The sequence below is a fragment of the Dermacentor albipictus genome, chromosome 7 (genome assembly GCF_038994185.2).
Source record: "Dermacentor albipictus isolate Rhodes 1998 colony chromosome 7, USDA_Dalb.pri_finalv2, whole genome shotgun sequence".
Taxonomy (NCBI): Eukaryota; Metazoa; Arthropoda; class Arachnida; order Ixodida; family Ixodidae; genus Dermacentor; species Dermacentor albipictus.
The window spans coordinates 3,208,583-3,221,564 of NC_091827.1; the positions used below are offsets into that span (position 1 = coordinate 3,208,583).

General features: G+C 45.5%; 1 protein-coding gene across 3 annotated transcripts in view; it reads left to right on the forward strand.

Moving 5' to 3' along the window:
* Nucleotides 1-12,982, forward strand: part of GEFmeso (Guanine nucleotide exchange factor in mesoderm) — a 380,310-nt gene that overhangs the window by 280,199 nt on the left and 87,129 nt on the right. For all 3 annotated transcript variants that reach the window (XM_070521522.1, XM_070521521.1, XM_070521520.1), the window contains one exon: nt 2,578-2,739. In XM_070521522.1, the coding sequence (XP_070377623.1) occupies nt 2,578-2,739 (162 nt within the window). The remainder of the gene's footprint in view (nt 1-2,577; nt 2,740-12,982) is intronic.

Below are 12,982 nucleotides of genomic sequence, written 5' to 3' on the forward strand. Positions count from 1 at the left end.
AAGCACCAGTGCGGATACAAAAAGGGCTGCTCCACCACTGACCATCTCGTGCAACTAGAGCATGAAATATGTGAGGCGTTTCTACACAAACAACACTGCATTGTGATTTTCTTTGATTTAGCAAAGGCGTATGATACCACATGGCGATATGGAATTTTGAGAGACTTGGCTGACCTGGGAATTTGCGGAAGAATGCTAAATTGTCTATGCGATTTCATGTCATACCGAACATTTCAAGTACGTCTCGGCACAATACTCTCGCGCACATTCACACAAGAAAATGGCATTCCACAAGGTTGCATTCTGAACACGACGCTCTGCATAGTCAAAATGAACTCTGTAAATAATATCATCCCATCATCTGTTTTGCACTCATTTGCAAATGGCTTGCCACGCCTCAAACTTACCCACCTGCGAACGACAACTACAGATAACGATAAATAATCTTACACAATAGGCTGACAAAAATGGTTTCCACTTCTCAACACACAAAACTGTTACAGTTCTCTTTTCCCAGTAGCGAGGGTTACACTGCACTCCAGCTCTCACATTGCATGGTACAACGCTTCCAGTCAAAGAACGCTACAAATTTCTAGGAGTAACGTTTGACACTAAACTTAACTTCCTGGCCCACATTAACGCAACTAATATTAAAGCAAATAAAGCACTAAATATCCTCAAGGTTTTATTGCATAAGCACTGGGCATCTGACCGAACATGTCTACTACGTATATACCAGTCCCTTGTACGTAGCATCCTCAACTATGGCAGTGTAGTTTATGGTGCAGCTAGGCAGTCCTACATTAAGTGACTTGATCCAGTTCATAATGTCGGCCTACAACTGGCGAGTGGTGCCTACAGGACATTGCCTGTACGAAGTTTATATGTTGACTCTAATCAGCCTTCATTACAGCACCGCAGAGCACAACTTACACTTTGCTATGTATGAAGAATTCGGGCATCACCACAACATATATGCTACAACATCGTAACACAGTGCAAATCACGAGTACGCTACACAAATAAACAAAACTTGATTCGGCCACTCATCTTACGACATGAACAATACTGTCAGACTTATGATGTTCCTCCTGAAGCCCTGCAGGTTGCCGAAAGGCCACCAAAATTACCCCCGTGATGCAATTTTACACAGCCATGTGACTGGACGTTAACACATGTAAAGAAGAAAGATATTCCACAAGAACACATAATACAAGAGTTCCGAGCTATTCAAGAAAAATATAAATATAACACAGAATTTTACACTGACGGCTCTAAAACACAAAAATACGTAGGTGTCGGGATTGCAACGAAAAATCGGGAAAATAGCATTCGGATAAATAATTTTTCTTTAGTGTTTACTGTCGAAGTTTATGCGATATGAATGGCAGTTAACAAAATTACTACCGACAACCAGAAGAATGCTATTATTTATACCGACTCGTTAAGTGCCCTAAGAGCCCTAAACTTAAACTCTGCATCTGAACCCCTGCTTGGCGATATCTTAAACATAGTGTTTAACAAGAAATATGGAGGAACCATATGATTCTGCTGGGTTCCAAGCCATGTTGGGATAGCAGGAAATGAAGCTGCAGATAGAAGCGCATCCATGGTGGAGCACAAAAGCGTAACACGCATAACACTTCCATACAAAGACAGTATCCGAGCGGTTCGTTAGGCCCTAGCATCAAAATGGCAACGAGAATGAAACTCGTACGTAAATAACAAGTTACATATGACTACTGAAGTACTATAGCGCCAAACAGACGACACAAGAAGAAGAGACACGGACGAGCGCTCGTCCGTGTCTCTTCTTCTTGTGTCGTCTGTTTGGCGCTATAGTACTTCAGTAATGCACCAACTAGCTCAACAAAAAGTTTTGCTGGAACATATGACTAAACCCCTGCTTTGCGAGTGGAAATCATGCATTCAGAAAGAACGGTTCTCTGGGGGTAATGTTATGTTGACTTTTAATTAGGCGCATGCATCTAACACACAATGTTTTACTTCGAAACGAAAACCCACCAACATGCGAGAAATGTCATGAAAAGCTTACAGTAAACCACATATTATGTCATGTCCACACTCTGAAACACAGAGGTGGAAACATTTCAAAAATTTTTATCACTTGCATATTACATTCACTAACTTGTTCGAGTTTTTAGATGAAACCGGTTATCTACATCGACTTTAAGGTAACACAGCTAATGCTGCCTTCACATTGGATCTTATACTGTCCTGTGACTGGCGCAGCATGGCCTTAGTCGCTTTTGCGCCATTAAACCCGAATTAATTAACTAACCTCGTAAAGGCACTATGAAAATAATTATTAAAATGCTCTGTGATCTGTTGAGTGTCAGTAATTATGCTGTCACCAATTTTAATTTTAGAAACATCCTGTCTACGTTCTTTTAAAAAATTCCTTAATAAATTGAGAAAGACTATGGTTGAAGTAAGCACTGTGAGACTTGCTTGCTTTTTTAATTAATTATTTTTCAGATAAAAAAAAATAATCAACTTCTTTTAACAATTGTTTCCCTTTTTTCATGGCTTGATTTTGGGAAATCTTGTATACAGAACATAGTGAAGCATGTGGACAAGGAGAGCCCAGGCTACCCTGATGTGAAGAATGCCCTGTCGGTGATGACGGGCATAGCGTACCACATCAATGACATGAAACGGAGGCACGAGCATGCAGTACGAGTGCAGGAGATCCAGTCGCTCCTTTACGGATGGCAGGTAAGCTATGATGTTAAAAGAGTGCTTAATGAATAAGGCTTCACTAATCATATGAAAAAAAGTGAAAGTGAATGTGATGAAGTTCTTATACAAGAGTTCGAAGACAAAGGTACCTTCGTCGGTACACTCAAACTTCATTATAATGAAACAGGATATAGGAAAATAGTGGTATTACAGACCAAATGATATTTTCGATGATATCCCCATAGAGAACTTAACACCTCATTCCAGTGAAGTAAAATTGTCTTGCCTATGAATATTACAAACCAAATTGGTTTCTGCAACTCAAAAATACCTGATCATGCATGGCAGGTATGTGGTTTTCAACTGGGTTTGACACCCTGCTGCCCCGAGCGTAATAAAGGAGCTAGATCCCGTCCATCATCTCGGTATCCGCCTGGTCACTAATGCATTCAGAACAAGCCCTACCAAAAGTTTACACAGTGAAACGTCATTAAACCGTAGGTAGCTAGACCTCGGAAAAAGCACATACTAAATGGTAGTACTGGTTAACCAAAATAGCTCGAGATCGCCCACTTACCTGTCAAAAACGGAACTCAGAGAGAGTGCGATGAAAGGTGAAAAGAACATGCAGTATTTATTCACTTCGCGCGACAAAAGTGTTATTTTCGTTTGATGCTGCGGTGGCCTAGCAGCGACGACAGCAGCCTCATACTTACTGAAGCTGCGAGCTAGCTTTTCAGCCAGCTCCCTCTTCTCGGCAAACGCTCACATGGCAGATTCCTCGTTGGCGTTACATATTCTCCGTGTACGCGCGTGGTAGCGCTGCAGAAGCCACAGGGCACCTTTTTCATTGCAGGTAGTTCTCGTCATGACGATTGTATTCATTAGGCTGACGTAACGTGCAGCTTCTGCCACTGTCAGGGCTGAATCGCCTGTGCTGTCACTTTCCGTGTTGTCCTCGTCACTGTCACTTGGCGACACTTCGGCAACAACATATTCAACGATGGCGAAAAGTCGAACCTCGTAGCTGACATCTTTTCGCGGCTGCAGCAGTGCTGCCGAGCAACTGCTTTGCATTCCAAATGCCACACACCCTAGTCAATAGCAGATCCTTGTTGCGTGCCAGTGCCGACTTCTTCGTGTCACATTTGATAGCACGAACTAATGTCTAATTTTTCTTATATGCTGAGCACCCGGCGCCTTTTTTATCTGAGCTTTGGCATGACGCGAGTCCTTGATTGCCGGACGCCACAACGCTCTTTGGCATGGCACCGAAATGATGTTGATGTTGATGCGGCTTCATGCACAAATGCGCAGGGCGCTTGGAGGCCGTTCTTCCGATCTCTGAGGCTTGTTGTTCTGCTGCACCGCTCGATGAAGATGACGCACTGCCATGTTTGTGCAACGAAAAGTGGAAACACTACGTGTTAACCGATACGTACGCAGTACGCTGGTACGGTTTGTGCGGATACAAAACACATTATGTTCAATGGCCGTTCAGTCGGGGATTTGACTTTACTACTTTTAAAACGAAACTACTGTTTAAGTGGGTACGGTTTAATGAGGTTTTACTGTACATAGAATCAAATGAGTGTTCACTCCATTTGCAAGAACTTATATCAGCTTCACCTATTTTCTCAAAGTGCGCTCTAATCAGGAAAATCCATGTTCTATTACCATTAACAACTTGACGTGTGCAGTACTTTTTCATCATTGAACTTCCTTTCTCACTGATCGTGAGAGAACTTAGTGAGGAAATGGGTGGCCCTTCTCGAACATCACCTAATGTCTCAAGCTAAGCTGTTATAATCTAGGAGTGGCAGGTGATAGAATGTAGAGGTCACAAAGTAGAGGTCACATTTGTAGAGGTCACAAAGCATGCTCCTGAGCTTGAAATTGCAATGCATATTTGTGAACTTCAACTGAAGTACTCTTGCGCTGAATTCTACACTGACATGCCAAAGTCACGTGCTGGTGTATCTTATGCTCCTGTTGGTCCCTCTTTTTCCAAATCTGACGTATTGAAACTCCTAACAAGTATCTTCACTGTAGAAGCCAATGCAGAACTGTCTGTGGTAAAACATATAAATTAAAACTTGAGAAAGCAGTAATATTCACACTCTTTAAGTCTTGTAAGAGCATTAATGTCTTTACAAAAGCATAACAATCTTTTTTCTTTAACCTTACTCACTCTTGTGCAACATTTTTCTCATAGACATGTAATATGCTGGGTTCCTGGCCATAGAGGATCAAGGGTAATGTGCTTGCCAACAAAATTGCCAAATCAATAGCATTGTAAGGTATTGATTGTTCTGCTGCTGACCCTGCCACAGACCTGAAGCCTCTCCTACGAAGCAAACTGCGAAGCTTCTGGCAAGGCTTGTGAGATGCAGAAATGAGCAATAAGCTTCACGTGATTAAGCTGAAGTTAGGTTTCTGGCCCTCAGCTATGAAAACACGAAGAACAGATGTGCTGTTGTGTCGTCTCAGAAAAGGACATAGATATGACACTCACACTGTCAGGATTGGGGGCTCAATCCCTTCGTCCGTGGTCCTTTGCCAAGATTGGAGTACGGCATGAATTCGAAGGTAGCTGGCCCATGCCGTCGTCCAACTTATTTACGCTGAGATCGTTGATGAAGTGAAGAACTGCTTCTCATCGAGAACGAAGGAAAAGGGTTTATTTACAGAAATTAACTCAGTCTAACATGACTGCTTGATAAAAAGAGTAACAGTCCAGCATGACTGCATGAGAGAAGTGACTCAGTCTAACATGACTGCTCAAGAGAAGTGTGTCCAACATTCGCACAACCACAGTTTTTATACACTCGATCCGCCGGTCCTACGACGCGGCGGCTGTTCGTTTACACATCACCAACTCGCAGCTGCTCTGAAGACCAGTTTACCGACACAAAGGCACACACATTCCGAAGCCCCAGCGACGGCGTTGAAGGTGGTGCCGTTCCGGAAAATCGACGCCGCTCGAGGGTCGCTCGTTGTTTTGCAACATGCAGAACCGTGAGAGCGCAAAAATAAGACGTTCCCGCGGTAGCTTCTTCAGGCGTGTCAGATCAGCTCCGCGTTGAGGAACTCTGGAATCATTGTCCCCACACCAAACTCGTCCCGTCACAATGTCGAAGGGGCTGGAGGAAGGTGGCGGATTCCAGCGCAAAGGTCGCTTCTTTGGACGCCTCGCAGCTGCAGCGACGGAGAGGGGGAGGTGCGCGTCTTGCACCCCTTGTCGTAATCGGGTGGCAAGGTGGCAATCTTGTTGCGCAACTCGCCGTTCTTTACAGCGCCTCCATGGCCCGAAAAGTCTCGACTGTCTAGCGCTGACAACCGCTAGGCAGGAAGAGAACGGCTGCTGGTCAGGGGGGGATTGATGTCTTGGCTCGCAGCGACCACCTGTGCATTGATGTCACCGCCCCAAAACATCCAACAAGGACAGGCAACTGCAAAATGAACCCCACAACACGGCTCTGCGCCGAGATGACGTGCATTGGCTCTCACTTTAAACTCGCTAGGCTTCAAAAAAAACAACAACAACATAAGTGCAGAAGCAAACAAAAAATGCTGCATTTCGCTATGCCAATTTCTGAAGCAAATTACTGCTGACACATTCAGCAATCAAGGAGGGAATCCTGCCAAAAGAGAGGGGATCTTCTTCACTTAATAAAATTAACACTAGTAACCCTAAAATTTAGGCGGGACCCCCAAACGCAGAATTCAAATTAGCCTGCTCAAACCATCCGCATTGCTATGCAACTTTCCCTTCTTATATCTAACGGAGAAGTTGTACTCTTGGAGAGTGAGGCTCCATCGGAGCAAGCGGCCGTTTTTGTGTGACATTTGATTGAGCCACGTCAGAGGACAGTGGTCGGTCTCGAAGATGAACTTCGCTCCGTACAAGTAACACGACAACTTCTGGGCGGCCCAAACCAAACAAGCGCATTCCTTCTCTGAAGCGCTGTAGGCTTCCTCTCTTACATTTAGTTTACGGCTGGCGTAGAGGATAGGATGCTCCTCGTTATCGTCGCCGACCTGACTAAGTACCACGCCCATACCTCTGTCGCTTGCGTCGCATTGAACTATGAATTCCTTTGTGTAGTCTGGCGCGCGAAGCACAGGGCGAGAAACCAATAGCGTTTTCAAACTTTGGAAAGCGTTCTCTTTGTCCTTATCCCAGAGTACGTTACTCGGTGCTCCCTTTCGGAGGGCGTCTGTTAATGGACTTGCCAATTGCGAGTAATTCGGAATGTACCGTTGATAGTACCCCACAAGTCCCAAAAATGAACGAACGCCCGTTTTCGTGCGCGGCTGAGAAAAATCTCCAATCGTCGCTATTTTCAGCTCAGCCGGCCGTCTCATGTCCTGACCGACGACATGGCCCAGATAAGTAACCTGCGAACAACCAAACCTACACTTTTCCGCTTTCATCGTTAAGTCGACTTTAAACGTACGAAGCCTCGCATTCTTGTCGTAATAGAATTTGGCGTTCCTTTGAGCTATTTCCATGTTCTTTCCGACTAGTTCTTGGGTTACGCTTAGCCGTTCCAGTAAATTTAGCACGTATTCAACCACGGTTGGACTCTCCCCTCTTTCCTCCCACATCTCTCTTAACCTTCTCAGTGGAGAACGGAGTGTCCTCCCATACACTAGTTCTGCTGGTGAGAACCCTGTCGCTTCATGTGGAACCGTTCGCAAAGCAAACAAAGTTGACGGCAGACAGTTCTCCCAGTCCTCCTTGTGCTCGTAACAGAGCGCACGCAAAACTCGCTTAAGCACCGAATGCCACCTCTCTACACTGTTTGACTGAGGGTGATAGACAGAACTGTGTATTAACTTTACCCCGCACTTTTGCAAGAATGTGGAAGTCAGTGCGCTCGTGAATACTGACCCTTGATCTGCCTGAATTTCGGCTGGAAACCCAACTCGTGCAAACACTGTCAAAAGCGCGTCTACTACTTCAGTGGAGCTGAGCTCTTTCAAAGGGATTGCTTCTGGAAACTTGGTAGCCGGACACAGCATGGTAAACAAGTACCTGTAGCCTGATTTTGTTTTTGGAAGAGGCCCTACCGTGTCTATTACAAGCCGTCTGAAAGGCTCTGTTATTAAGGGCACTACCTTCAGTGGAGCTTTCCAAGTCTCTCCTGGTTTACCAGAACGCTGGCAGGCGTCGCATGATCTTACAAAGTTTTCTACATCTTTGAAACAGCCAGGCCAGTAGTATTCCATAAGCAATCTTTCCTTTGATTTGTTTATGCCTAGGTGGCCGGACCACCCATTTCCATGACAAAGACTCAAAAGGTCCTCCCTATACTTCGTAGGTATGACTAACTGATCTAAAATCTTACCCTTTCGATCCCTGTAATGCCGATACAACAATCCTCCTCTCTCATGTATCGTTACGTTGCGCCTAGCAATGCCTTCTTTAGCTGTGTCACGTAATTTAGCTAAGCTCTCATCATTCTTTTGCTCAGCTGCCAGTGACTCTCTATCCACGCGTAAGAGTTGATCAAAGTTCTTTGAGGCCGGTGATAACAACGACCCTGTCTCGCTTGTGAGCGCGTCTGCTTGCTCTTCCTGCAGGCTAGAACTCTGACACTCTAGTGCTACGCTCTCATTGAGCTGGTCAACTGGCAGGCTCTCCTCAACTGTTCTTTTGTCCCTCGGGCCTAGCTCGGATTCGGGTATTGAAGCTATCCCCTTTTCTGCTTCAGCTGGAGGAGCTTGAGCATTTTCAGCCGAAAGCGCCGCGATCTTACGAGCTTGGCCTCGGGTCAATGCCTGTACTATGCCCTCTCCCAGTTTGAGCCCTCTGTCACGCAGTAACTGATTCGAACGATTCGAAAAGATGTAGGGATACTGCAGTGACAAAAATTTGGAAACTGCAGCCTCAGTCTCTAGCTCCCCGAATGGTCCACTGATTTTGACTTTGGCCATGGGCAGACACACGCTGTGTTCTTCTACAACCTGTTTTATCCATGCTACTTCTCCGGTGAAGTCATCTACCATCACGTAGGACGGATGGACAATGTCCAGCGTGGCGGCACTGTCTCTTAGCACTCGGCATGGTTTTCCATTAACTTGCAGGTCGTGGAGATATGGACTTAAAAGTTCCATATTCTCATCCTTTTCCTCCACGTAGGAAAAAACTACGCTAGGCTTCTCGCAGTTTACAGCTATATGTCCCAGTTTGTGGCATTTGTAACAGCGAATTGGTCTAACAGATTCGAATTTTCTTTTCTGTTCTTTTTGTGTGGTTTCTCCGATAAGTTTCTCCTCGCTCTTTTCTGCGGGCTTTTCCGCCATATCTACAGGCTCTGATCGTCTCGTTTGCGCACCCTTTTTGAACGGAAATGGTTTCCGCGGTCCATTTCGACCGTCCCAGTTTCCCTCCTCGGCGTTCAACTTTCTACGGGTTGCGTACTCTTCGGCTAATTCAGCCGCCCTTTCCACAGTGTTTACATTACCTCTGTCTTGCACCCACAGTTTCACAGCTTGGGGGATGGTTTTGTAAAACTGCTCTAGACACATGCATTCCATGATCATGTCTCTGCTGTCGTACGCTTCCGCGCTTTTAAGCCACTCGACTAGGTTGGCCTTTAAGCTATATGCAAACTCCGGATAGCCCTCGCTATCTTTCTTGCCTGTGCTCCTAAACCTTTGCCGAAAAGCTTCGGCTGAAAGGCGGTATTTCTTCAGGAGACTAGCCTTAACTTTCGCATAATCATATGCATCCTGCACACTTAGTCTGGCGATTACTTCCGCCGCCTCACACGGCAACATAGACAGCAACCGCTGTGGCCATGTACTCGGGCCGAAGTTCATCTTCTCGCAAGTCCTTTCAAAATTGCTTAGGAACAAGCCTATGTCGGTCCCGACCTCAAATGGCTTTAATAGCCTGTCCATGCGGTACGATTCTGCCTCACTTGATCGACCCAGAGCGCCTTCACTTCCTTGAGGCAACTCCAAACGTTTGCTTTCAAGTTTAAGTTGCATTTTCCTTAACTGAAACTCGCGATCTTTATCGCGTTCCTCTCTCTCTCTATCCCGTTCCTCTCTCTCTCGTTTTTCTCTGTCCCTTTCTTCTCTTTCTCGGTCCCGTTCTTCTCTTTCTCTTTCCCGTTTCTCTCTCTTTTTGAGAAGTTCCAATCCCATTTCAATATCTTGCTCACTGGCCTGATTGGAAATTAGCTCCAATAATTCCGATTTGAGCATTTCCTTGTGTACATCTAGGCCCAGTTCCTCACCAACAATCAACAACTCGTCTCTCAGCAATGTCCTTAACTCCATGACTGCTGCTTTACTGCCTTGATTCTGCTCTCTAAATCTAGCTAGGAAAACACAACCTAGCTAACACACAACAATCTAGCTTCCCTACTGTTCTAAACAGAACAACCACAAAATGAAGCCTAGAGAGTCAAAGCAAAAACCAAGCACTCACCGCAGATACAGCACCATGTCGCAAAGTCCATCCCACCGCTGCCACCAGTTGTCAGGATTGGGGGCTCAATCCCTTCGTCCGTGGTCCTTTGCCAAGATTGGAGTACGGCATGAATTCGAAGGTAGCTGGCCCATGCCGTCGTCCAACTTATTTACGCTGAGATCGTTGATGAAGTGAAGAACTGCTTCTCATCGAGAACGAAGGAAAAGGGTTTATTTACAGAAATTAACTCAGTCTAACATGACTGCTTGATAAAAAGAGTAACAGTCCAGCATGACTGCATGAGAGAAGTGACTCAGTCTAACATGACTGCTCAAGAGAAGTGTGTCCAACATTCGCACAACCACAGTTTTTATACACTCGATCCGCCGGTCCTACGACGCGGCGGCTGTTCGTTTACACATCACCAACTCGCAGCTGCTCTGAAGACCAGTTTACCGACACAAAGGCACACACATTCCGAAGCCCCAGCGACGGCGTTGAAGGTGGTGCCGTTCCGGAAAATCGACGCCGCTCGAGGGTCGCTCGTTGTTTTGCAACATGCAGAACCGTGAGAGCGCAAAAATAAGACGTTCCCGCGGTAGCTTCTTCAGGCGTGTCAGATCAGCTCCGCGTTGAGGAACTCTGGAATCATTGTCCCCACACCAAACTCGTCCCGTCACAATGTCGAAGGGGCTGGAGGAAGGTGGCGGATTCCAGCGCAAAGGTCGCTTCTTTGGACGCCTCGCAGCTGCAGCGACGGAGAGGGGGAGGTGCGCGTCTTGCACCCCTTGTCGTAATCGGGTGGCAAGGTGGCAATCTTGTTGCGCAACTCGCCGTTCTTTACAACACCTTTCTGTTGACTGGTAATGAGCCTCCAACCTGTGGTAGATGTGGTGAGAGGCTGACCATCCTTCACGTATTCCTAGAGTGTTGGGAAGCCAAAAGAGAGAGGAAGAAACATTTCCTCTCGCATACCGCTATTGAGTCCTTCATCCGGCTATGTTTCTTGGTAAAGAGCCGCTTTTTAACACCAAAGCAGTCCTCGCTTTCTTGAATGGTGTCGTCCTACATGCTGTAAGCCCAATAAATTTATAACGCGTCCTCTTTTCAGAAGATGCCACTGCGTTATTAGTTTTATATAGCACGTGCTTTCAGGCCCTTGTGTTTAAAGGGCTCTGTTTAGGCAGTATTATTCTTGCCAATTCTTGCATCTGACATATCTTGTATATCTATCATTATTTTGCAAGCCATTCTCCATGTTGATAGTACACCTGACTAGTCATTGCCATAGTCGTATTACATCTAGATTTTACGCACTTTGAAGCGACTAATTTTAGGTCCCTTTACAGCCACGTCTCATCTACAACTCACGCCTACACTATACAAATAAACCGAACATGATCAAACCGCTCGTCCTGCGATATGAGGAATATGTCCGGGATTATGACATTCCTTGCGAAGTCCTCGAGGTTGCCAGAAAGCCACAGCGTTTGCCCCCATGGTACGATTTTGAACCGTTATGTGACTGGACATTGACACATTTAAAGAAGAAAGACACCCCACGCGAACACATTACACAAGAATTCCGTGAACTTCAGGAGAAATATAAAGATAACGTGCAATATTACACTGATGGCTCCAAAACGAAAGAACACGTGGGTGTGGGGGTCATAACGGAAAATTGGGGAAAAAGTATTCGATTGCCACAACACGCCTCTGTTTTCACGGCCGAAGTTTTTGCCATATGGGTTGTAGTGAAAAAAATTATCACTGATAAACACACAAATGCAGTCATATACACAGATTCTTTAAGCACACTGAAGGCACTACATCTGAAATCTGAGTGTGAACCCCTGATTGGAGACATTTTAAACATGGTGGCTTTTAATGAATACGGGAGGTCAATTCGTTTCTGCTGGGTCCCAAGCCATGTTGGGATACCGGGTAACGAAGCAGCTGATACATATGCATTGATGGCAGCACACGAAGACATTACACACACAACACTCCCATACAAAGATAGCATCCGTGCAATTAGAAAAGCCTTAACGGTAAAATGGCAACGCGAATGGGACCGTTGCGCCGACAACAAGCTACATCTCACGAAACCCATAGTTGGGGAGTGGAAGTCATGCTATCATCAGGAGCGGTTCATCGAAGTAGTTTTGTGCCGACTACGCATCGGGCACACACACCTCACGCACAATTACCTACTAAGGAAAGAAGACACACCAACATGCGAGAAATGTCAACAGCTACTAACAGTTATGCACATATTACTCACATGTACGCAGATTGAAACACACAGACGAGCACTCTTGAAAAAATTATATGAACAACACATACCATTACACCCTGCTCTAATTTTAGGCGATGATCCACTGGTCCCATTTTGTGACGTCCGTAAATTTTTAGACGATACTGGATTTTTACATAAAATATAGATTATTAACAGAGCCTTTTCCTTCATTCACTGGATTTTAAAACACCTCGTGTTTGGCGCAGCATAGCCTCAGTCGCTTTTGCGCCATTAAACCCCATTTAACTAACTAACTAACTTCTCAGAATTCATCACTCCACTGCGAACTCACTAACACCGGCATGGCGCTCTTTGGCTGTACTCTACTAAACAACACACACTCATTCATTACAGCGTTTTCATGCCATTGTCGTAAATTGTGTCATCGTACAGCCACCATGCATTCGTCATCAAACTGCAGTCGTGATGCCGTCATGGTCATTTCATCATGGTCACTCCAGCTTCGTCATACTACTCTCGTCATGTCGTCATTGTCACGCCATTGCCATTATTCAGTCCTCGTGATACAGTCGTTACGCCATTGTCATCTT